Genomic DNA, 26539 nt, shown 5'->3' on the forward strand with positions numbered 1-26539 from the left:
AGATCCCATGATGACACAGATTGTAAACAGCATCTCATTTTCTCAGCTCTACTTGGACACTGGTGCATTATGTCACAAAGTGAAACAAATAAAGGGCTAGTTGTGGCCTTGTTAGACTTGCTAATGAGGACCTCAGTCGGCTTTCTGCCGAGCCTGTTAAAGGGGACATGACACAGGAAATACGTTTTCCCTGATTTTACTAAGGAAACATACTGTAGCCTTCAAAACTCAAAGCTTCTGCCTCAGTTCCCATATTCATTGAAACTTAGCTCAAAAAGTAAGCCAGAATAAATTTGTAGCACACGTGCGATACAGTTTTGTATAATTTTAAAGCATTCTATACAGTGATAAAGGCTATGTCCATTAGTACTGCATTATAAATATACTTTATTCTTATGAAAGTACCTGAAATATCTAGAAGAACACAGATAAACCATATATTGTCTGTTTCATCAGTCAAAATGTCTCTATCTGCATGTTATTCAGCTCAAGATGCCTTTATCCATATAAGGGATTTCCTGGAATGTCCTGGAAGTTTTATGAATTCTATAAGTATCACTTGTGGACTGTCTGCGTGAGTGTGCCCACTGGCTACAAGTATAAATAAAACAGACATTACATTATATGTGCTCACAACACCCTCTTTTGGGTAAAAACAGGATAAATAATATTTATACTTAGAGAAGTGTACACAAATGTGTGTTTTTTTTCTGAACGGATGCATACGATTTCCTGAAGTTACTGTCACAGATTTGTATCATAATAATTTAATATTTTATAATAAAACTTTGGACCTTTTCAAATGATTTATAGTTATAGCCACCAGCATGTTAACAGGCCACAGTGCAGTTTTCCGTAAAATAATTTATTTTGTAAAATATAATAATAATAATAATAATAATAATAATTATAATTATAATTATAATTATAATAATTATTATTATTACTATTATTATTATTATATTTATTGTTAAATACTCTTATTGTATTTCAATGAAATAGTGTTATAGCAGTAGTAATGTTTCTTCTTTTAATTTTATTAATAGTAGATTCAATTATTATTAGAGATATTTTTTTCTGGATTCTTTGATTAATAAAAAGTTTAAAACAAACAGCATCCGAATTTTTTTTTATATATATACAATACACAATATGACCGTGTCAAATGCTCTGACAAACCCAGTGAGGATATGCTTATGCAAAGTGTAGTCAAGCATGCTGTGGAATTTATAGACTGAGAAATAAAAGAAACAGAGAGAGCGTGTGTGAAAGCGAGAGCAAAGACAGTGTGTAAACTCTTGATTCCATGCTGTGTGCACATACTTAGAACTGTCACACACTGTTTGGATAGCTTTGTATGGTCACGCTTTGCTATGCTAATTTGACACAGATGGAAGTGTTTGTGTGAACTGGTTTCTGACGCCATTACATGTAGATGAAATAGACAGAAACGCAAACAGCATAAGCCAATGGGAGCGAATGTATAGACAGCTGTGCTGAATTCAGAATGGAAGCAAATTCTCTCATGTCTTTCTCTAAGGATCCTTCTGAGACAATCAAGTTCAATGAGATGGCAATTGCTGTCAGATCCATTCATATGGTGTATATCTAAAATTCATGAATAAGCCCTGTCTCTGTTCTTTATGAGTATTTAAATACATGTAATGAAGCTACTAACTACAGCACAGCTGTTTTCAAAATGTTTCACCAAGCCATTTTTTCCCAACAATTAGCAGTGAAAACGTCAGAAAACACTATTGTTTATTTTTGTCCCAATTTATTGTACATTCAGCCGTAGTGGGTGTTCACAGAACTTCACACAGAACACCCTCAACAGCTTAACAAAATGTAACGGCATAGGATGTATGGTTCATGAGACACTTTTTTTGTTTTTTTTACCATGTTCACAATGTGATGCTGAAAATCAGCAGGATGTGATGCAATTGCCATATATATCCGTCTGGAATGTGTACATACTGTACAAAAGTGTGGGGTTGGTTCATTTGTTTAGGATTTTGAAAATCTCTTCTGCTGTTATTTGATCAAAAACAGTAAATCAGTAATATTGAGAAATAGTATTATTACAATTTAAAATAACTTTTCAATATCAATACATTGTTAAATTTAATTTATTCCAGCTATGGTAAAGCTGATTTTTTTTCATTGTCACATGATCCTTCAGAAATCAATCGAATATGCTGATTCCCTGCTCAAGGAACATTTCATATGATTATCAAAGTTGAAAACAGTTGTGCTGCTTCATATTTTTGTGCAAACCGTGATCATTTCTTTAGGATGTTTTGATGAAGAGAAAGTTCAAAAGAACAACATTTATTTAAAATAGAAATATTGGTAACTCTTAAGAATAATGTCCGGTCATTAATGAATAACTACACAGGAGCAAATGAGTAATGCATTATTAACACTCTAGTAACTACTATCAACTAACCAGAAACTCTGATTAACAAATAAGTAAGTAATAGTGTTTAGTGGAATGTGGTAGATCACTATAAGCTAATCAATAACTACAATTTTTTATACCTCCCAGAGGACTAATAACAACTACTATATACAGGTTCATAATTAATGTGAATAATGCATAATGTATAATTAATTCTAAAGTGAAGGTAATGGTAACCCACTAGTCATGACTAAAGTATTACCAAATCCTTCAGAAGGAATTATTAGTTATTTGGATACTAGTTATCTGGTTTTATAATTCTCACCCGACTAACTGACTAACTGCTTAAATAAATGGATGACTATAGTCGACTAGGAAAATCATAAGTCAGGAGCAGACCCTAAAAATCATAACTTATTATATAATGATGATCATAGCTATATTGAAGCTAGTTAACATGTTGTTAAAGTAACTATTTTGTTGAAAGAGTAGCTTAAACCCCCATCACAATATAGAAAACATTCATTAGAGAACAGCAAGAAGTCAGAAACAGAGATTTTAATTGTAAAAGAAGGTGATTTAAGGATGGAAGTCCATTAGGGGACTTTGAGCACTGATGCTATCCTCTTGTAGAATAGATATGACCTTCATAAACTAATTGCTAAGTTGACTCAGTGGGTAGACCATAGCCTACAGCAGAACTGGAACTTTGCTGCTGGGGTCCAGTCCCTTCAATATGAAAGGAGCCTGAGAAACCTCTGCTGTCAGCGCTAGCCTGCATATCTGCCTCCAAGCCAATTAGTCCAGTCTGGAACTTCCAGATTTCATCCCTGCGGACGCATATTAGGGAGGGGTGATCACGCTGTCCCAGCAAAAATGAACACGTCAGAGAGCAGAAGCCCTACCTGTGTTTCTGGATGACAGGCGAGGTTGATTTCATGACAGGAGGTTTCTTTTACAGTAAACCATTAGAAGTTTTTAGGAGATAATAATTCTAGACAACAGCGTATCCCTGGCAGGAAGACGTTCTGTTCCAAATCCAAGTTAGTTGCTAACTTAAGTTACTTTTTAGGCATTCATATGCACATTCTCAACACAAAGGCTGTTGCAAACAGTAGGCAGCATTTTGGACAAAATCACATGCATTCTCTACAGATGAGCCAATCCCAGAATGCACTGCAACATGCTATGCACATGATACTTTTCCACATTTCATCAGATTTCCTCAGGAACAATATATAGTTTAAAGCTTAAGTTGTTCAGCATAGTTTCAGCCAACCGCTTCTGTAATATGTTTCACAGCTGTTTACTTTGAGGCCACCACGCAGCTTATGATGATATTAGTCAAGATGATTTTTACATGAGACAGGCGATTAAACACTCCAGGTTTATAATACTGAGACATACATGCAAGAGGTTTAAAGTAGCACAGTATGTTTTTCATAGATCCATCTCATCTCGAGGCCCTCTTAGTATAATGAAAGGGTCAGGACCTCTAATCCACAATATCTAATTCTGCACCAAACAATCAGATTTAAAACAATATCATATGCTTATCTGCGTGTGTGTGTGTGTGTGTGTGTGTGTGTGTGTGTGTGTGTGTGTGTGTGTGTGTGTGTGTGTGTGTGTGTGTGTGTGTGTGTGTGTGTGTGTGTGTGTGTGTGTAAATGTCCAGGTCACAACATCAAAATCTCAAAAACAATAATAATTGTTTTAATAATAATAATAATATTTCGCTTTTTTGAAGTACCGGTAACATTATTTTCATAAAGTATACTTTCCTTTTGAAGTCTCATTACCAATGCAAATATTTGAGTTTATATGTAAATTGCTCTGAATAAATGTATTATGTATAAATGTATTGTAATATTTAAGAAAAAGACTGTACAATAAACAATGTACAGTATATACTTTATACATAAACATATTTTGCATCACTGTGAAGATAATTTTGGATAATTATTGGGGTAATTGTGCTTAATAATGTTGAAAAATAAACAAACAAATAAATAGATCCAAAAATCAAAGTGCCCTTTCTTTATGAAAAAACATTTATTTGACTCACTTTTGGTTCACTTCTTTGTGTACATGTGATTGTGTTGGTGTGAAAGAAATAGACTTGCCCTTAACTTGGAAGGGGTTTTGACGATCGCAGAAAATATATATTGAACAGCTCCTCTTTCGTTCTTTACAACGTGAAAGAGAACAATAGAGTGCCGCCCACCCACAAAGCCTACTTCCCTGAGACAGTTTGATAAAAGTCAATTTGGAAAGCAGTGCCCCAAATCTCAAAAGGCCAAAACTGTGTATGTGTGCAAAGGAAAGGCAGAGCAAGAGAGTGAAAAATGGGGCATTTCGAGGACTATCTGCCTAAACCACTTCATATATGGACCATCTTGGCATGACAGCAGTAGATCCCTGAGGTTAAGGTGTATTGACAGGCCGGTCTGTATAAAGGTCAAATGTGGATCCTTTATGTCTGTGGCCTGTTTTAAGCTCTGTAATCCTCCATCAGCTTCAGCAGTGTTATCTTTATTTAAAACAGTGACAATATGTCAGAAAATAATGGTGAAAACCACAAAGTGATAAGTCACAGTTAACTCTCTTATTGATAAGAGATCATCAGCATCAACATCAACTGGGTGATATGGAGGTCCGCCGAAGAGCAGCACCACAGCCAACCATCTCTGATCGATTGGATTCGTTGAAGCATTAAGGCTGACTGTTGCTAGATAGTCATCCGTCATAGGCAGAGATAAGTGCCCTGTACCTGTTCGGTTTACTTCTTTTTGTATAATGTTTCCCTATAAAGAACTTTTTGATTTCAGACACTTCAGAAATTGATCCTTTTTACTTTCTGAAGACATGTCAAAGGTGTTACTGTGAATGATTTACTGGTGCACATTATTCTAAAGTAAAAACATTTATTTTTCCTTTTTGATTGACGTCGAGCACCTTTATTGTTTTGGCATATAGAGAACACTTTTCACAGTGCAATCAATTCCTGATTTATAAAATGAAATCCCATCCTACATTTCTTTCTTGTGCTGTCATTTGAGCAGCCAATTAATTTTTGTTGCCTGGCCGATTTTAAACAAATGTTTGGGAATCCTGCAGGAAAACATTTTTGCGGTTTGGTGTTCAGTTTGGTGCCACTAAGGCAGAGAACTTACTTCACCTTTAAAAAACACATCTAAATAATTTTTGCCAGGATATGTGTTTCGGTGTCTATTGCCTATTTAATAAAGATTAATAATCAAGCAAGACAACAAATGGTGTCTGTTTTTTTTTTTAGATATATGGAACTGTGCCATTAGGACAGATGCCGTGCAGACAGCAGAGACCAAAGAGACAGGATTGCCTGAAGTAGAACAAACTTACTTTCCTATGAGACAAGCTAATTATTTAGATAATTACTATCTGAACTCTTCATCTGCATAAAACTGACAGCCAGACACCACAGCTGGTCCATCAGGCCTTAAACAGACACTCATCTAAATCACAAATGAATACACACCCCTACTACTCACAAAGGGTTAAACCCTTGATCAACTTTTGTAAATAAACTGACAAATTGACTGCCACTAGGCGGCGAACTGTGAAATGCTGTCGGAAATAGGGCTTTATGTTATGTTAGAAACATTGTACACAAGTACACAAATACTTGGCAAATGCATTGCAAGTGTTCAGGCACATTTCAGAACACAATGACGCATGCAATTGAGCTTGTGTAGCTCGCGAGCCAACGCTAAATCTACTGAAAATTGCACTGAAGCAATAGCCTGGATAAATTTACTTGTAAACGGCAGTGTGAAACTAAGTGCTATACATGGAGTGACAGCATAAACTTCAAGAGTGTCAAAGTATCTGTGAGTCTGTCTTTTATTAGCTTCTGTGTAGCGCCTGTGGTTCTGCCAACATCCATTCAGGGAGACTCCATACAAAATGCTGCTCGAACAGCTCGTTCTACCAGCATATGTCTTCTCATCTCTGTAAAAATAGACTTCGGGTGATGTGTATAGGCGTGACGTGACATCGATTGAAAGACTAAGGTACAACAATCGTGAAGAGCTGACAGGTGTGTGTAAATGACGCATTATGACATCAACAAAGACCAGGAAACATGCAACACATGACAACTGAACTTACAAAACCGGGGAGAAACATCTTCTGCTGGAACAACTGAGCAACAGAGACTGTCACGATATGGCAAACTTCGTCCTTCACAACCACCCCAAAATGGAGCAGAAAATGACATTTAATCTACATGCTCGTATCGACTTGACATTGATTCTTAAAGTATATGGCCCTCTCACAGTCAGAGAGATTCTATAATGCAAGTTTTATTATCTGAAAATAAAATAGAAGCACAAAAATAGGTCACCATTGGACTAGGGAGGTAAAAGTCAGTGTTTTTCAGTGTGTTTTATGCTGCTGAACTATAAGGACTGTGATGAATGAAGTGACATATTTTGAAGCACTACAAGGACAACAAGACTGGACTCAACCTTCTACACTAATGCAGGAGCTCTTATCAAACAACAGCATTTTAAAGATAGGCAACACTGCAATGCTGACTGTTACTTTCAGGGAAATGTTTCAAACCATCCATCTTGACCAAATAAAAGAGTGCCCTCACCTGTAGACGCCTCCAGGAGTGACCACTTATCTCAAGTCACCAGCTCTGCTCTTAATAATACACAGAGAGAGAGAGAGAGAGAGAGAGAGAGAGAGAGAGAGAGAGAGAGAGAGAGAGAGAGAGAGAGAGAGAGAGAGAGAGAGAGAGAGAGAGAGAGAAATGGAACCACATGCGAGAGAGGAAGACAATAAGAAAACATCCTCAAACAAGGTTGGAGGCTGTACAAACAGCTTCTACAACTTAGTAATGGCAACTTGATTTCAAACAAGACTCCACCACATCACAAAAAGGGTAGTTTCAACAAGATGATCGGTGACTTAAAACATGCCACTGAAAGCAATGTGAAATGTGTTCAAATAGACAGTTATTTTTGCATGAATACTGTAGTTTTCACCCAAAAATATAAAAGGGACTAGTGGCAACAAAAGTCTGTTGGTGACATTCATGCAATACACAGCAAAGACTACAGCGACAGCTCACTAGCATGTATGTTCTGCATCTCTGTGAGAGGAAACGACTCTCCATACCAGCAGGTGGCAATAGTCTGTATTTGTCATTTTAAAAAGGGAAACATTTGGGTGGAATATGGATAAGGAGATGAATGGAGCTTCCAGCACTCAATCCGAGTCAATGCTTACAGCCCGCTAATGTAAAGGTAGAGATCCTTGCCCCAGGAGTATCCCTACTCTTTACTTAAGAAAGAGATCAATTTCTCAGAACAGTATGGGAGCTCTATACATATGCATAATTCATGAGGTCTCTCTTTCCTTACAAAGGTCTTACAGTAAATACACCTTCACTATGGAGAGTATTGACCACCTTTCTAAAACGCTTAGACGTAATCTTTCTTCTACAACAAGTACGGCATTAGGCTTCGGAGCACATTCAGCTTCTAAAAGGCACTTTAAAGAGAAAAACATTTGAAGCTGTGCCATAACAACACCGTTATGGACATTGAAGGGGATAAAGTTTAATCAATGACCAGTTCTTAAAGGTTTACATTTTCTCCCCTCAGTCCCGGTTACATCCTCAATTCGCATGGAATAAAATAATGTCTGTAACTTTTAAGATTTTTCAGTTTCTCAATACTAAACTACATAGCAGGATAATAGGAGTCAACGTGGCACATATCATTTAATGAGCAAGACTCTCACAGCATCGAGAGAGCTCATTCCTGCTAATCAGGGCCAACCGTAAAGCCCAGTGATTGCTCAGTTCAGTCAGTGCGGCAGAGCTAAGCTCATTTCCCTCTCACCGGAATGAATAAATTGGCCCAAGTCTGTCTTCAAACCACCTTGTCCTGACAAAAGGTCAATAAATCAATAATGTGTGCAAATACATGAAAAAGCAATTCAAAGTCACCATTTTTCCTTATCAAGCATGTTCTTACAAGCTCAGGAATGTTTCTCTTCCCTGCTGATAGGTCTCCTTAGACATACTCTAGTGCCACTTCATGAATATTCCAGGACATGCTAGAGGAAAACAGCAGCTATGGCGGCCGTACAACCCTGGAATGACTTCATAATCAATCCCATGATTCCTCTCTGCCCATGGACCATGAGTACATGCACCTGGGACTCTTCATAGCAGATACCCAATGACAAGTCTCTGTGACAGCAGCTTATTTAACCGCAACCCGATGAATCTATCCAATCTGTCCATCGCTAGCATAGATTTACATGCACTAGCCATGTTTTCTGTAATGAGAGGTCGACTTATTTTCGAAGACTGTGTAAGGCATCTACTGACACGCTCTGAAGTGTGCGATTGACTTCCTCCCCTCCTTCCATGGTCATGAGATGAGAAGACAACAACTGTTTGCAGAGCAATATAGAGGGATGAACTCTATAATGAACTCAATTGGTTTTTGTGTTAATTACGGCTCATTTCAATAACTAATATCAGTCGTAAAATTGTTCTAAGGCTCAGGGGAGCAATAACTGACAGTTTGCGAGATACACAACATATTAGCAGAGTTGCAGTTGGAACTGAAGGATCACCTGCGATCAGTAAGACTGCTAGCATTTTGCACTTATCTCCAAACTAATGCATTCCAACGGATTGTGTTCAACATCTTGGGTGTAATTGACCTAAGGTTAATCACAGAGCTGACCTTTGAGAGGTGACAGAGAAAGGAACAAGATATACTGCACATTCACTCTGACCTCCAGACAACAAGCAATATGTTCTCCAAAAACAACCTTTTTCATAATATAGCTCTAATTCCATTTGCAATTCAACAGAATAAGATTCAGGCTAGTTTACAAAGCCATTTATCAAACTGGCTTGTAAAGGACATAATACATTTGGTGCATGAAGAAAATTAACAAACTGTGTCTGTGCATCTGTGCATATAACCAAGGGAGCTTCAAGAACAAAAGGGAGGCCACCAGACCTCAATTCTCCAGAGGAAAGATGATGACAGTCGTTGAAGCACAATGCTGACCAACTACAGATTTTCCTGACTTTCTTTGCCACCTGCTGTACCTGCTTCAACCTGCTTTAAAAGATCAGCTATTGTTTTAATCCCAAGGAGCAGCAAGAAGCTCTAATGACTACGAACTCATGACTATTTGGTGGTCCTATCAACAATTGAGCAACTTGTTCTGACCTACTTTGCAACAACTCAAGAGGCCCTGCTATACCCCCAGTGTTTCCCATACATTGATTTATTTGTGGCGGACTGCCACAATATCAGTATTGACCGCCACAGATAGGTTTAAGTGCTTCCCATTCTTTAACTACACTATGGCGGCCCGAAAATATATTTAAACTTCATATAATAACATAAAAGGTTCTTTAATGTCATGTTTTGAGCATTTGCTGTCAAACCCAATAAAGCTAAAAGTGTAAAAAGGCTTTGTGTCCTTATCAAAAGACTGTCTCTATGCCCTGCGCAAAGAGAAGTGTGCACTTTGCTAATGTGATAAGCACGTGATCAGCTCCGCAGGTTCGATTCTCAATACCAGTTCAAAGTGAATGAATGCATTGAACTCCATCTGTGCATGTGTTGAGTTTAGCATGCATTTGGGAACACAGTGGGCACCAGTAATGCATTATTTTCACATTTGCATAGTTGACGATTCCTGCATTTCAATAGATTTGTAATGAGATGCATTTTGTAAACAAATTGTTACACCAAAATTAAAGCTCGACTGCAGTTTCTGTCAAAATAAAAGCTCACAGGTTTATCTCTAGCATGTATAGAAATTAGGACAAAAGTTTGAAAGTTGAAAGTTTAATTTATTTATTTTACAATATATTGCTATTACTGTCATAGGAATAATAGTATAACAGTAGTAGTATGTAGTGTAATGTAGACTGATACACTATATCACAACTAAAAAGAGGTTTGAGTCCCCTTAAGAGTTCAGGTACAAGTCAATTTACAGACTGTTCAATTTGCACACTGAATATGGGTTGGAGCTGTTATTTTTGATCTCTCAAAATGCACCAGATTGATTAATTTAACTTTAAAATGAAAAAAATTTCCCCGAGACCCCCCTAGAGGGACCAAGGTCCACCCACCACAGTTCCACAAAATCACATGGTAAACACTGACCCCATTAGGTTCTTCAACTTGGTTAGGACCATATCAGGGGGCAAATGGAGCTTTATTTCTGGTCACAACAACCCACCAATCTGGAATCCGACAAAAAGATTTATATGACCAAAAGACTCCTTGAATGGGAGGTAAACTGAACTAGTCTCAATGTTCTACACTACAATTAGTCCACCCTCACTTCATCCATAACAATCTGGTACAGGTTTCACAACCCAAAGAAAGAAATGCCAACTTCAGCACACCATCCATTCAGTAGTCAGTTCTCTCTCCTTAACTTCTTTGAATTGAGGTCCAGAAAGCCACCGGAAATGATAGCCCTCAACCGTTTGAAATACTGCACTCAGAGAAGAGATTCAACTAGAACAAAATCAAACAGGCGCTAGAACAGCCTCTTCCCTCAAGCAGTGGTTCTCATTATCAGATCCACAACATCTCTAATAAATGGTCAATACTGCACTCTAGACATCAAATCAGAGCTGTTGCCATCTAGCACTTTCATATGCTGCACCACAGACCAATCGGTACACATTTACACAATTAACCGCATTTTGATGGATGGATGTATTGCGCTATATGCAATGTGTATGTAATACATTTAATAAATACCATTATACATAATTAACACATAATATAAACACTTACATCAGTAAGGATAATGATTTATGTTGCCTTATGTACTCAAATATTTTTTTTTTTTTTTTTTGTGTATTTTTGTTTTTTAATTATGTTTATAAAAAATATTTTTGAATATAGCATTGTATAATGGTATTTAATAAATTAGGTTAATGTTAAATCTTAATTTTAAGATGAGATATCTGTTTTTTGTTTTTGTTTTTTCTGTATAAAAGAGTAATGAGTGTGACTGGACAGTTTACCCCAAGATGATATGGCAAAGTGTCTATTCACACTCCAATGATGAGGACAGACCCCAATGGAAATCCACTGTAATTGGCTGCACACCAAGCTACTATATATGCATGGTGACATCTGGAAGCATGCGGGTCATTTCTATCATCTTATCGACTGCCCAGGAGGATATTCCAACCAAAGGCAGTGTGGATCCATATTCCCTGCAGTCCTGTTGGAAGTAGGGAGTAGACAGTAAAGATTCAGAGCAAAGACAGGGTGAAATGTTGATTAGGAATACAATGCAGCCTATTCATTCAGGGGTGTGGATGACAATAAAGTGGGCATGTCGAGAGTCTTAAGGTCCCTATGGTAGAAACGAAGAGGGCATGTTCTAGCCTTGTCTTGCAGTCTTGTTTTCTTTCTGAGCTTCCTCTATTTCCTTCTCCACTGCAAATATTCTACATCTGTATTCACCACCCTCTTATTTTCTGTCATTCTGAGTCACACCCTCATAGACCTTTTGGAGTCTAGTAAACTGATTCAAGAACCTACAAATGCACACACACACACACACACACACACACACACACACACACATATGGAACACAAGCAAAGTCTTTAACACTCAGTAGATTTATGTTGATTTCCCCCACTATATCTGAGCATACACTTTTCAGATGAGAGTATTAAATCCGACAGGACAAAAGGTAACAGTCGGCGAGGAGTGGACGTATGTAATTTGAATGTCCCTAAAGTCAGGAATGAATGCAAGGGAGCAACTCTATTTGACTATGACCAAATAGCAAATAATTAGCATTTCCATTTCCAGATAAAAATGTCCTTTTCAAAACAGAACACGATGCTCTGATAAACACTTGCAAATGACAAGCATCGACTAACGTAACTGGTCAAGAGTGTTGGCTCCGATTAGCAGTTTTAGAGCATTATATGCTTTTCTGAAAAGCCACTACAGACACTTAAGAACTTTCTTTCCACACAATAACAGCTCTGAAAAAAGGAAAACCAAAAAACAAGCATAATTAGGTCAGTTGGCAAGCAAAGCTTCATGTAAACTGTCCCGATCCCCAGAAGACAAAAATCCCTGCACATACTCAGGTAATGAGAGCAATGGGAGGGAGGTATGTGTGTTTATGTAAAATTAGCTCAGTTATAATGATGCAGCAGTGAAGAGGCCATCGTTAGAGAGGTCACTAAAGAAACTGATAAGCAGAGAAGACATATAAACAAGCGGGTGAAATGTGTATTTGTGTAGTTCTCTAATGATGCTTCAGCAGCAGACAACCCAAAATCTGACCAAAGGTTACTCACTAGAGGAGTGCAGGGTGTCCAGTACTCTGGGTTCAGCTCGGCTCGGGAGCGTAGGTCCAGATAGTCAGGGTTCAGTTCCGTGCGGGCGCGGGTAAGCGTTCCCTTAAAAGCCAAGAAAAGGGGGGGGTTACAAGTCCACCCATGGAAATAACAGTCTTAAACATGGAAAATTACTGATGATATGGCTTGAGTGGCACTTATGTTGAGAGTAATGGGAATCAGAGAAAGGAGAGGAAGGACATGTAACCCTCACAGAAGAATGAATGGGAGAAATGCTGCGTTCACACCATGTCGTAATTACCATAATTTCGAGATGACAACAGGTGACATTCTACTTGGAGCTGTTCACGTCCTCAAACTCATAATTATGCATTTTAGCACTGTCAACGCAGGCGAATCACCAGCACTCATTTGGTACAAGTCGTAACTGAAAATTCCCAGTTTACAAGTTGCAATTATGACTTGACATGAAAGCATCTAAACACAGACGGACACGGCCCGTAAATCAGTAGAATATGGGTTATCCATAAGGATACTGGATATTTAATTGTGCATGTTAATCTTCATATTTTGACATTTTTATTTGCAGTCACTGAACCCTCAATCTTCAAAAACAAATAACTTACTAACTCAGTTAAAGGTCACATTTAGCAAATATCAAAATTAATATCCACTTTGCATACTGTACATTACAATGTTTGATTATCTGATAACAATATCTATTTTTGACCAAATAGAACAGCATTTTAATTACCAGCCATGTATAGACCTTATGTAGCCACGCCCCTTTTCAGCGCTGAGCTCGTTGTCTTTTGACTTCCGGTCTGTATTTTCACAGTGATCTTGCGTAGTTATGAATGAACGGCTTGTTTAAAAAATGTCCAAGTTCTATTTGTTAAGACATATGCTTTACAAGGCTTATGATAAACATTACAATGCTCATGATAACTTTCGTTAACTCTACAATTAGTAAATCAACTTCACCAGCTAATTACTCCTGGACAGCGATGCCGCAATATAGTGGCCCATGTCGGGAAAAGCCAGCTTATGCTGGTTACTGTTATTTTGGAATATGGTACTAAAGCTGGTCTAAGCTTTTCATCAGCTGGTCTAAAGCTATCATATTCAAAAACACAACTACTAGCTTAAGCTGGACTTTCCAGTCTTGTATTTCAGTTAAAGGAACCAACTACCATTTTGATAGAGACACAAGTCAAACGAGCTACTTTTTCCTCTAGAAGGCACACATCACAGGCGGTTTCAAAAAAGCAGATGATCCCTGCAATTCTGACAACGGCAATTTCCTGTTTCAACAAGTACTATAAAAGCTATGCTTGCTTTAAAGGTCTTTAAAGAAACTCAACAAGACACTTCTATTAATGATCCAAACCAGGGGAATGAATGGCATTCTGTCCTTTTTCATAAACTCAACACAAAAACATAGTTTCTGAGAATTTCTAACCTTCGGCGGCATCCTTAATATTTTACAAACAAGCGTAAAATTAGGGGGCTCTCAGTTTCCAAACACTCGGTCAACTCAAAAGGTTCCGAATTACACAGCGCTTTTAGGCTGAGGCGGAACTGAAGATGTTTTCTTCTTCACGCTTTGTGTCCAAAATGATACAGACTGATTATATCTCCTTTGAAAATGAAATTGCCTTTATAAGCATACCGCATTTGTGTTTGACAAACCTCCACCGTGAATCTCAGCGAAATATCCTGCTTTCAAATCAGTCTGCCCTTTGTTAGGTAATCTGCTTTTCTCTCGCGAGCACACTCTGTCTCTTCTCTTCTGTGCTTTTTTACATCCAATAGACGGGAGGGACGCATATGAAACAAACACATATGAGTGGTGACATTTCAAATGATATTAAAGTGATACTCAAGCAGGGAAAGCAATCAAAAAGGCTTTGGTGGAGGCAAGGCAGCATCATTGAAATTCACAAGCAAAGTGAGGGAAGCTAAAACATTGCTTATTGTACATTCATGAATTAAAACCTAAATGCTGAAAACATACAAAATAAAGACTTTTGTATATTCACTTGCATGATGAACAAGACAATTACGAAAGGCAAAGGCTAAGAGTTACATGAGTTTCAAGGTCAAGCTAAAAGTATGAAATAGTTCACTTATTCTCAAATGCTCTCTGGAGAACCTATGAATATTAAGGAAATGGTTTATTTGCTTCGGAAAGAGCAGTTTTTCATTTTTCATCTCACTCCGTCCCTCATCGTCGGACCTTACAAAATCCAGTAAATTGTGGTGATGCGAACAGTGTATGATGTATACTGCAATTATTTGTTGATTTAATAAAATGGCCACCCAGTAATGAGGCAGGGCCGATGAGAGACCCGGTCATACATCACTGTCTCTAACCCGGGAACACCTTAGAGAGCCCAACCTCACGCGTTATTTATCTCTTCTCCATTTCTGCACGCTTCCCATCATGAAATCTGAAGTTACGTTTGCCTTGCAAACGTCAAGGCTTCAAAAAAGTGTTTTCTTAACCACTGTCTCGATTTATTTATTTGTCTGAAACTTGGTGCCGCCCACGCTCCGTGTTTTAATTAATGTCGCGTTGACCTGAACGACACGCTTTGGCAGTTGGCAGTCGTTTAATGCCAGCCTGTTTTCTACTCTACGCATTAGAGAACGAGCGGGAAGGAAAGCTCAAAGAAAGAGACGAGAAAGCCCATTGCAGAGCACTAGCTTATGGTTTCTACTCTTTAATTGTATTATTAATTTATATTTTTACTGTAATCTAACTTTGGCACTTACAGAGTGTTTGGTGTGTGTAGTCTGAGAACAAGCCTTCTGTGTGCGTTTGAGAGCTTTTCTCGCAGCAAGATGTGTGATCAAAGCCAGACCTGCTTCCGTTCTGTAAAAGTACAAGCTGTCTGTCATCTGTCCTTCATTCCCTCAAACAAAGCATGTTCTGCTGTACTGAACATATTCTGAGCTTTAAGAAAGTAGAAAAAGGAGCCTCTGTACTTCCTGTTTAGTGCAACAAATTTGCAACAAATCACAAAAATGTACTCTGCTAGTGTACAAAGGTTTCTGCTCCAGGTTCCTGCTAGTCACACTCTTGCTTTGGTTCTAATAATCATGTGCCACATGATTGGGTCACACATTGTCGTGTTCAGTAACATTGGCTCTTTTTCAACTCATAAGTGTGACTTTGAATTAATTGGACATACCGCACAGGAAGCTGAACTGAAATTTGAATTGAAACGACGAGAATTCTGGGTTAGCAATGCATCCTTGCTGAACAAAAGTACTAATTTGTTAAATAAATAAAAATGTACTAACCCCAAACATTTAAATTATAGTGTATGAACTGAATACAAATTTGTTTAGATGGCATTGTTAGCATATCTATCTATCTATCTATCTATCTATCTATCTATCTATCTATCTATCTATCTATCTATCTATCTATCTATCTATCTATCTATCTATCTATCTATCTATCTATATATTTTGTTTTATATATATATATATATATATATATATAGAGAGAGAGAGAGAGAGAGAGAGAGAGAGAGAGAGAGTATATATATACACACACACAAACACACACACGTATACACACACACACATATATATATATATATATATATATATATATATATATATATATATAATTTAAAAAACGCAAAACATAAACCAAGTTCTTCCCTCTATCACATTTGAGAATCATAATGGCCCCAATAGTCGTATTATGATTAACAGAATGATGCATATGAAAGCTGAATGCCATTTTCTTTTTTTTTTACACGACTGTACAGTCATTCAACCTAATGACTGCCTTATCCCACCCACCAAGATTTATTAAAGCAATAGAGCCCATATTCAAATGACGGCGGCATGGCTAAGACACGCTGACATTATAATTTGCCATATATCACACAAGTGCATGAATATCATTACCAATTTATGAATGTGATTAAGGGGGGAATATTACTCTGGATTAAGTAGCCTGGCGCACACGAGAGTAAATACGTCTGTGCGTTTGATAGGCAGGTGACGGCTTTTTTCCATTTACTTCGTATATCTAAAGATTATCTATCATAATTTATTTAGAGAGCTCTTACACAGAGGAACATGTTTACAGGAAGGAGGTCAAACACTCATACATATGTACGAAACCACGACCAGACAGATGATATTTCATAAATCAAGGGCTTTTAAGTATATAATGTGCCTGAAGGAATGCTATGGGACTGTACGACAGCTCTCTGTCAATCACATGAGCTTTCCTTGGTTCAAACAATAACACCCACAGCACATCTACTGATCTCATGATGTATCTTCCTTAAGGGGACCGTCAATTTCACACAAAATAAACCACATCTCCGCTAATTATGGACCCTTTTCATTTTAGGGTGTTCACAGAAGGCAAAGGGGGTAAACTTTTATAGTTGGGGACGGAAACTACAACAAATACAATTTTTGCATTCTCATTTGCTCCAAAACATAGGCAGAGCGTGTGTAAGGCTGGGCGAGGTTTAGCTTTCCCCTGGCCACGTGGCCTTGGGGCAAAACATGTCTCCAAATCAGATCAAAATGCTTTTGCACAATTCAAATGAATCTATTACAACTGTCACAAATAGAGAGAAAATGAAAATGAGATAAAGTGTTGATTGTGGCATTAAATTTAGATCCGCTCAAGTTGCATCATATTTCTTTTTACGCGTTTTCAAAGAGTTGCGCATTATAACCAATCACACACAATTATGTTGAGCTTTAGAATGCATTGGCCAATCAGACGCGTTCAGATTAGTTAGATCAGATAAACAGCAGTGGTTTGTTCAGAGCTCGTTAACTGAACTCAAGAGATTTCCCAGTGTAAACAGCTAAGTTGATTATAACGGAAGTTTTTTTGAGAGTAATCAAACTCTTGATCGACTAAAGTCAGTGATAATGCTCTTTGATAATGTAGATGCTATTTGTTTAGGATGCTTGAGGCCTTTCGAGTTCAAAATTACAACAGACAGGCTTTTAATTTCATTACAAATTTATCCTCCATGTCCCCTCTTTTTTTCTTCAAAGCTAAACATGATTACCACAAATAATAATTCATAATGAGAATGTCAAGGGCTGACCGCAGCTTTTTAAGTGAAAGTATCACATGCCATTTTTAAAAAATAAATGCATCCTTTTATTCTAGCTAATTAGGCTTCTTCCCGCTGCGGTGATGTGTCTGTGTTCCCTGTGACAGCGCGACACAAGAGCGAGGGTGGTCCCGGCACAAAAGGTGTTACGTGGGTGACAGCGGCACATTTTTAAAGTGCTTCCTCGCCGCATGTGACCCAGCTGAGATGTGCACCTGTGTGAAGGAGCGCGAGCGCTTCCTACGAGTTCACAGCATCGCATCATCTCAAGGCCTCTTCATTAAAGCATCCAAACCATTCAGCCTAATTAATCTTTTCAGTGCACTTCACTTCTCTCCAGATAAGCCCTTTCTGTTTGTTTCCCCGCATTGATAATCAGGCAAATTTCCAGTTACAGTGGCAACATGTTCCTCTTACCGAGCCCCATGGGTCATTTTAGCGAAACTGCAGATGCCTGCAGAATAAAAACAAGAGATAACTAAACACATTTTATTAAGGTTGAAGCTGAGGGCAAAGAGCTCCTGGAGGATACAACATAAATAAATACACAAAGTCGTCCTCCACACCGACTATTTACCAACCGCATTACCTTCAGCGAAATCTCATCATCGGCGAGAGCCATGAAGCGTCACGGGGGGCCGTTTGATAATTACTAAATGGATCCTTCACAGCCGACTCCAGCCACGGAGTACGGAGCACGCGTTACAGGTCTGATAAATGTCCGCAGGTCTCCTTCTGTTACAGCTGCATTAATAGTTAACAGCTCAGTAAAAATCAATCAGTGCATTATCTAGCCTGCCTCCTGAGATGGACCCAGTATGTTTAATATATTTGCCACCGTGTTTAATATATCGCATTCATAATCGGCTCCTTTCCTTATAGTCTCCTCACTATGGTTGAGTTACTGGCGCACCAGCGCTGCAAATGAGCTCGTAAAAGAGGAGAGGGAGCAATAGAGAGCATCTTCTCCGTCGTCCTGTATTTATCTCTCTCCTTCAGCCGTTCTAATACAGATCTGCACTGTTGTTGTGAACTGGCAAAGGCAACGTAACACACTACTGCTAGATACAGTAGTCACTCCTCTTTTTGAGCTCTCAACATCATTCTGTACACACATGATTTGGGGTTACACTTTATTTTAAGCAGTCCTTGTTACAGTGTGTGGCGAGCAGGACGAGGCCGAGGGCCGTGAGAGAGCGACGGATGATGGATGGATGAGCGAAGCACCGGTCTCGTATCTCTCACAGAGGAGTGGAAGCATAAAAGGAGGAGCGATGACAGTGGAGAGAGAGAGAGAGAGAGAGAGAGAGGGGACAGGGGCCAGGACAGGCCTGGACTTGTGTTTAATGTTTTATTATGCGTTTTATGTTTTATTATGTGACAGTAGTCATCCATGAGGGGCTTTGTGTATTTTACTTTCATTTTGTATTTCTTTATTTGACAATATTAAAGTATTTAAATGTTCGCCGGTTCCCACCTCCTCCTTCCCATCTAATTGCGTTACACAGTGTAATACATTTAAGTACAGAGTAATCATAATGGTAACACTTTACAATACGAGTGCACTAATATGCATTAATTCATACTTAACTAATGCACAGATAAACATGAGTTAATGTATGACTCATGAAGAACTAAACCATTAATTAATTATTACTGCATCAGCAACTAATAAAGAGTATATATGATTATTAGATTAAGTAATACATGAATTGCTATTAATTAAACATGTCATCATGTATTAATTCCTTAATAACCTATTTTATTAACTAATAGTGTAAATTAATGTGTTAATTACCACAATTAGTCAACGCTATGCACTTCAACTTCCAGTTGTCTGCTTTAATTAATCATTAGCTCATTATTTGCAAATCTATCATTATGTTATGACTTTACTTGTTGAGGCACATGACTATTAACTAATTGTTAAGTAATATGTAATTTTGGTTTTGACATCCACACTATGGATTTCAATTTCCCACCTTTTACAACCGGGATTCCAGTGTGCCAGATGAACCACTGTATCCAACCGTTCATGGCACAGGAGTGTGTCAGGTTAAGCTTGAGCTCTAGGATTTAAAGGAAGAACACTGAGAACATGCGGCCAAGCTCTGCTATTTCATAACACTGTGTCTAGACCAGACAAAGAAACTAGAACCCATTATAATCAGTGATACAACACTGGATGCAACACAATGCTACACGACACAACAAAACCCCGACAGTAAACTGATGCCTTACTCTATTTCTGACATACTCCGAGCTCTTGCGTTACTTCTGTTATGAAGGACAAATGGACTTGCAATGGTCTGTCATGTCCAGTGTATACAGCTGTAATGGTCTCGTCCAGTTTAAACACGGTGTAACAGCGTCGGTATTTCAGATTCTGGTGTGCTGATATTTGTGTGCGGCCCAACTTACCCATCCTTCAAACACTCTCTGACATAAGACTCACTGCATGTGCAACTGCCCCACAGACCTTTAGTGGGGATGACAAAACCCATAACCATAATTACATATTACTTAACAATTAGTTAATAGTCATGTGCCTCAACAAGTAAAGTCATAACATAATGATAGATTTGCAAATCATTAGCTAATGATTAATTAAAGCAGACAACTGGAAGTTGAAGTGCATAGCGTTGACTAATTGTGGTAATTAACACATTAATTTACACTATTAGTTAATAAAATATGTTATTAAGTAATTAATACATGATGACACATTTAATTAATAGCAATTCATTTATTACTTAATCTATTAATCATATAGACTCTTTATTAGTTGCTGATGCAGTAATAATTAATTAATGGTTTAGTTCTTCATGAGTCATACATTAACTCATGATTATCTGTGCATTTGTTAAGTATGAATTAATGCTTATTAGTGCACCCGTATTGTAAAGTGTTACCATGATTAACTACATGTACTTACTATCGGGTGAGAGTTAGGACTACTAGGGTTTAGAGTTAGTTGCATGTAATTATGCATAATTTATAATTATTACAACAGTAACTGCATGTAACGTGTTACAAGGACACTTTCAAATAAAGTGTTACCTAATCTGGTTATTTACCAGCTTGACAACCATATTCTACAACAAACTCGCTCAAAAATTAACGACCGCAAATAGTGTGTTCAGAATCAAACTGCACAACTAGCTGTTAACGTAGTGACTCTCTTTTGGATACTCACAGATCGTCTAAGCTGTGCCTCAACTAACTAACTAAATAAATACTTAAATAAATAAATACTTTCACTTGAATATAGTTTGCTGTAAATGAAAAGAGTACGAGTGCAATGGTCCAAACTTCATTAAAAAATGCATATACATTTTTTATACATATAAAAAATATAATACATGTAGAAACAAAAGTTTTTAATATACACATTTTATAAATAAATGTAAATATCTTTTTATAATTAAATATTTTGTTTAGCAAAAATGCATTAAATTGATCAAAAGTGACAGCAAATACATGTATAATGTTACAAATAAATCCTGTTATTTTTTTATAAAAAAAAAAACATTAAGCAGCACAACTGTTTTCAACATTGCTAATAATATTAAATGTTTCTTGAGTAGCAACTCAGCATATTAGAATGATTCTGAAGGATCATGTGACACTAGTGACAAAATTCACAAAAATTCACAAAAAATTTATAATCTTTCGCAATATTACTGTTTTTTTACCGTCTTTTAAAAAAATATTTACAGTGTATGTTTGTCTGTAGTGAACAGAAAAGATAAGAAAGTGAGCACAAGAGAGCATTAGCATTTGACTGAACACTGGCAACAATCACTCTCTTCAGCAAATTTCAGATTTGTGTTTACCGCGCTGCTGCTAAGCTCATTTTCACGGTGGGCTCAAAACCACAACTTATCGACGTTCTATTTAAGTTGACAATGGCCGGGGAAAGCATTTCACTAAGGAGACAGCAAAAGAAAAACCAGCTTGAACCGGGGCCACCACTAAAAATATCACCCAATTATCCTCACAGCCCTAATATCATTCAGGAACTAAAGAGGATTGCTTTTCGCCAGGGCCTTTCACTTTGTTCTTGAAGAACAAAAGCCTATCAAACTCACAACCCCTCCAATAACCATATGTATCCAGAGCTCATTCAAAGCCACTGCTCTTTCTCATGCAAAACTCTCCATCTACGCTGGCACAAATACATTTCTGAAGACTCTTTGATATGATCATTAATTTGCACCTTATAGAAAACCAAAGTCTACACTCCAGGGAGAAAAAAATCAAGATAGCAAAGGTAGTAAAAAACTTGTTTCATTAGCAATATGAGCTCTTTATATGAAAAGGATGTTACGTAACTCTCAGTGGGGGCGATTGAAGTTACAAGAGGCCATAACGGCGACACCAGACGACCATGGGACAGAGAATCCAATCTATTATGGCATCTGATGACAGAGAATATTTCAAATCGATCTTATTCAATCGTCCCGCCATCTACTCGCCCCTTCGGCTAGATGACACTTAATACTGGGCTTGAGGAATCCAAGACCTGAGCGCAAAGCAGAGGAACGCTCAATCAATTAAGCAGTCGAGACTGAGGGATACTGGATGGCAAAGAGGTCTGCTGTTGTGCTGCTCATTCACAAGAGACGAAGCCTTTATCGATTTCAACTGCAGGCCTCGTTCTCATCATTAGAGAACATTACTGATCTAAAGAGGACCCCTGACCGCACTATTGGTTAATGACTACTTAAAACACAGTAGATGGCCTCAGTAAAGTGGTGTGATCGCTGAGTGGATTTCACGAAACCTGTCAAGAAAATGTGCAGGTCATATTTTATCCCAAATCAAAAAGCAAGAAATATGAAGATATGTACCATTGGTTGTAGAGTGGTTGCATGCATTGCACTTTTTTGGATTACATTAATGTCAATTAAGTACATTAATGTAGTGACAAATTACTTAAACTTAGTGTCATTACCATAAAAACACAGTTATTATTAAATACAATTTATCCTGATTTAATCATTTTTTTTTACACTTTTTATCATTTTTATAGTCATGAGGAATTTAATTTAGAACAATGAGAACTGCAAACAAACTATAGTATGTAAAATGTCCAGACAGGTGACACGTCATTACGGTGACATAAAATGTGGAAAGTGCTATAATATCACAATGTACTATAATGCCACAGTCACAATGTACCAACAATTATTTAAAGGTTTAATTTTCTTTAAGCAAAACATATTTTATTATTTTTCTTTTGATTTTGGGGTTAAATTGACCTTGAATTGTTGAAAAGTGATTTTCACCCAATTCTACCATTCAGTCAATGTGTTTTGTTTGCACACAAATATAAATCTAGTCATGGGAAAAATTACTCACCAAACAGCAATATTTACCATATCTGACAGTTAAGGAGAAAACATGCCGCATCACAAATATATCAGGTTATTTATTTTGAATAATGCAAGAGCATGTGTTCGACATGGCCGCACAGCAAGTTCGACATGGCCGCACACTTTCTATAAGCTGGCCAAGCATTCATACCTCAAACACAACTTCCTCATTTTTAACTTTAAACTTGAGGAGGGGAGACAGGATGCATTTTTTTTACATGTTCCTCATAAAACTCTATATACTGCTGTTAGAGTGCCTTGTGGTAATTGAAATATACTCTATACAAACTCACTTTATCTCAAATAAGAACACACATCACAGTAATGATACCACTGCTTAAATATGTATTGATATTACTAGTAATATCATTCAGTAATATTTATTTGCCTGTATATGGTACTAATTTATTTAGCAGCCAGAAAAAAAAAAAGTTTAAAGCAAAAATCTAAATGGTATTATTTGAAATGGATAAAATTATTCACTAACATATTTTATGTTAGTAAAATGAATAGTGTTAAAGTATCAATTAAATAATATTCATTAAATGTTTAAACGATTCATTTTTAAAATGTAGTCGTACAATATTTATATCATAAGTAATCACACAATTGCTAACAACCTCGTAGCCAGAATATGGAATGTACCAACAATGGTGTGTTAGCGTGTTTCTTATTCATATTAACCTTTAACCAAAGCTGAGATAAGTTAAAATTGAATGATATCAAACCATCAGACAGCAGAAGAACACAAATATTGAACATTTAGGTGATACGAGCATATAGACAGAACTTTACTGAGCATTTGCTGAAGAAGTGTTTCAAAGTCCTTTTAGCACGTTGTGCTTGAAGAAACGGAACATGTTACAATTGCCCTCCTTTATAATCTAATATTTATCTTGTTATTAGAGGCTCTTTCTGCTGTATAGGGCAAATCGATTTCTGGTTGTACTATCCCATGAAGACTCTGGTTACCACTCATACTTTCCCCCTGATATCAGTGTCAGGACAAAAATAGAAAAAGGTTCTAGCCTATTACCTCAGTATAGGTAAAAGGTTTCATTTTCTTTAAGCAAAACATAATTTATTATTTTTCTTTTGATTTTGCGGTTAAATTGACCTTGAAATGTTGAAATGTGAGTTTCACCCAATTCCACCATTCAGTCAACCAGAACCAGAGAAATGTGTTTTGTTTGCACACAAATATAATATAATCTTGTCATGGGCAAAATTACACGCCAAACAACAATATTTACCATATCTGACAGTTTAGGAGAAACATGCCGCATAACTAAACAAATATAACAGGTTATTTATTTCGAGTCATTTGTTGGAGTCTCACACTATTCTTTCTTTTCATGAACACAGACTCTACAGAAATGCTACAATACCAAGCTAAATATAAAAAAATCAATCTCTCTCTCTCTCTCTCTCTCTCTCTCTCTCTCTCTCTCTCTCTCGCGCTCTCTCGCGCTCTCTCTCTCTCTCTCTCGCGCGCTCTCTCGCGCTCTCTCTCTCTCTCTCTCTCTCTCTCTCTCTCTCGCGCTCTCTCTCTCTCTCTCTCTCTCTCGCTCTCTCGCGCTCTCTCTCTCTCTCTCTCTCGCGCTCTCTCTCTCTCTCTCTCTCTCTCTCTCTCTCTCTCTCTCTCTCTCTCTCTCTCTCTCTCTCTCTCTCCCTCTCTCTCTCTGATGTGAGACGTAGTACACTCTAAACTGCTTGCTTGGAATTATGTGAGGTAGTCTGAGTGAACTGGCTTAGGAAACCCTGCTCTAAAAAATCTGTCACAAAATCTTTGCTTAGTCTTCATCCCTAGAGAGACGTGTGGTTTTCCATTCCTATCACCGCTGCTCTCTGGTTTTAACCCCCTGTAGGAACTCCCTTTTGTGTTGCTAAAACATCTGTTCTGAACTGTTGGAAAAAAAAGCTGTCTGTAAATGTGGATGTTTTTATCGATCTCATATGTCCTCATTCATACTTCAGTCACTAAACCTCACAAAAGTGTTAGTACAATGAAACCTTCCCGAAGAAGTCTTGAGCAACATCTTTCCCAACATTTAAGCCTGAAATGCTGGAACAAAGCATTAATTGTTGCATTCCAAATGCATAGCCGCATGGAGCACTATAGCAGACAACACATTGAACTTAACATGAATCTTCTTCCAAGTAGTTAATACTAAGTGATTTCAACACACTTGCTCTATTTCACCAATAAAAAATAGTTCCAAACAAAGCCACAGGAGAACAGTTTCCATCTCCCAGCAACACACAGTAGTGTTTCGTTAATGAATGATTCAGCATTTTCCAAAGAATCGAGTGCGTTAATGATTCAATGACCCATTCATAAAGACACTTAAATGCTTCTTTCTTGAATGAATCAGTCGCTTGATCGAGTTGGTTGAATAAATGACTCACTTAATCGAATTTCCGCCACTTACAGGCAGTTTAGCTTCATATTTAAAAGTATTGTTGAATTCTTTCCAAAATTGCATTTGCATATTATATAAAACATGCATCTCATAACAAAATTTATGCAGTTGTAATTGTGCAGTGTAAATGCATTCATGCCACTTCTGAACTTCACTAAATAGTCTGTGTAAATGCATCTAAATGCCACTTCTCTATTGATCAAATGTAAGAATTTGCAAGATGAGTATATTTAATTCTAGATTGCGGGGGCTTTATAAAGGAAAAATAAAAAAAGGCCTGTAAATTAATTTAAGAAAGAAAATGTAAAAAATATGCTAATTTAAAGGCAGGGTAAGCGATTTGTTCCAAAAACATTTGTTTGTTATGTGGATTGAAAGCACAGCCTGAAAGCAATCGCTGAGTTAAGTTGTCTAAATGTATTTATATTTATATATATACCATCTGTGGAAGGCGTAGGACCATAAATTGTTAATCTAATCAATGCATTTGGTCCTATGCTTTCAAAACAAGCTGGCTATTGCTAGCCTCTCCGAAATATACCTACCCTATTTTTATATACACTGGTAGAACACTGATGAGAATATTGCTTCAGAATAAATAGCATTTACTCCACCAAAAAACAAAAACATTCCGGACAAGTAACACTTGTTCGAAAGACAAGCACATATTAATGCTTAATAACAAGCCCTGTACCAAGACATCCAGTTTAACAATATATCTGAAGGTAACTGTCTTTGTTACCGCCAATGCAAGAGCATGTGTTAAAGGACAATTCCGGCCAAAAATTAACCTAGGGCTAAATAACACATGGGTACCGAGTCGATCGTTCTCTGGGATGCG

General features: G+C 37.4%; 1 protein-coding gene across 3 annotated transcripts in view; it reads right to left on the minus strand.

The window, feature by feature from the left end:
• The window catches only part of pcdh9 (protocadherin 9), a 276912-nt gene that overhangs the window by 196676 nt on the left and 53697 nt on the right, over positions 1–26539 (minus strand). For all 3 annotated transcript variants that reach the window (XM_077199735.1, XM_077199734.1, XM_077199733.1), the window contains exon 3: positions 12784–12885. In XM_077199735.1, coding sequence (XP_077055850.1) covers positions 12784–12885 — 102 coding nt within the window. The remainder of the gene's footprint in view (positions 1–12783; positions 12886–26539) is intronic.

This window comes from Siphateles boraxobius, unplaced genomic scaffold, assembly GCF_051911475.1.
Source record: "Siphateles boraxobius isolate OS27281-9 unplaced genomic scaffold, OSU_SipBor_1 41, whole genome shotgun sequence".
NCBI classification, from domain to species: Eukaryota; Metazoa; Chordata; class Actinopteri; order Cypriniformes; family Leuciscidae; genus Siphateles; species Siphateles boraxobius.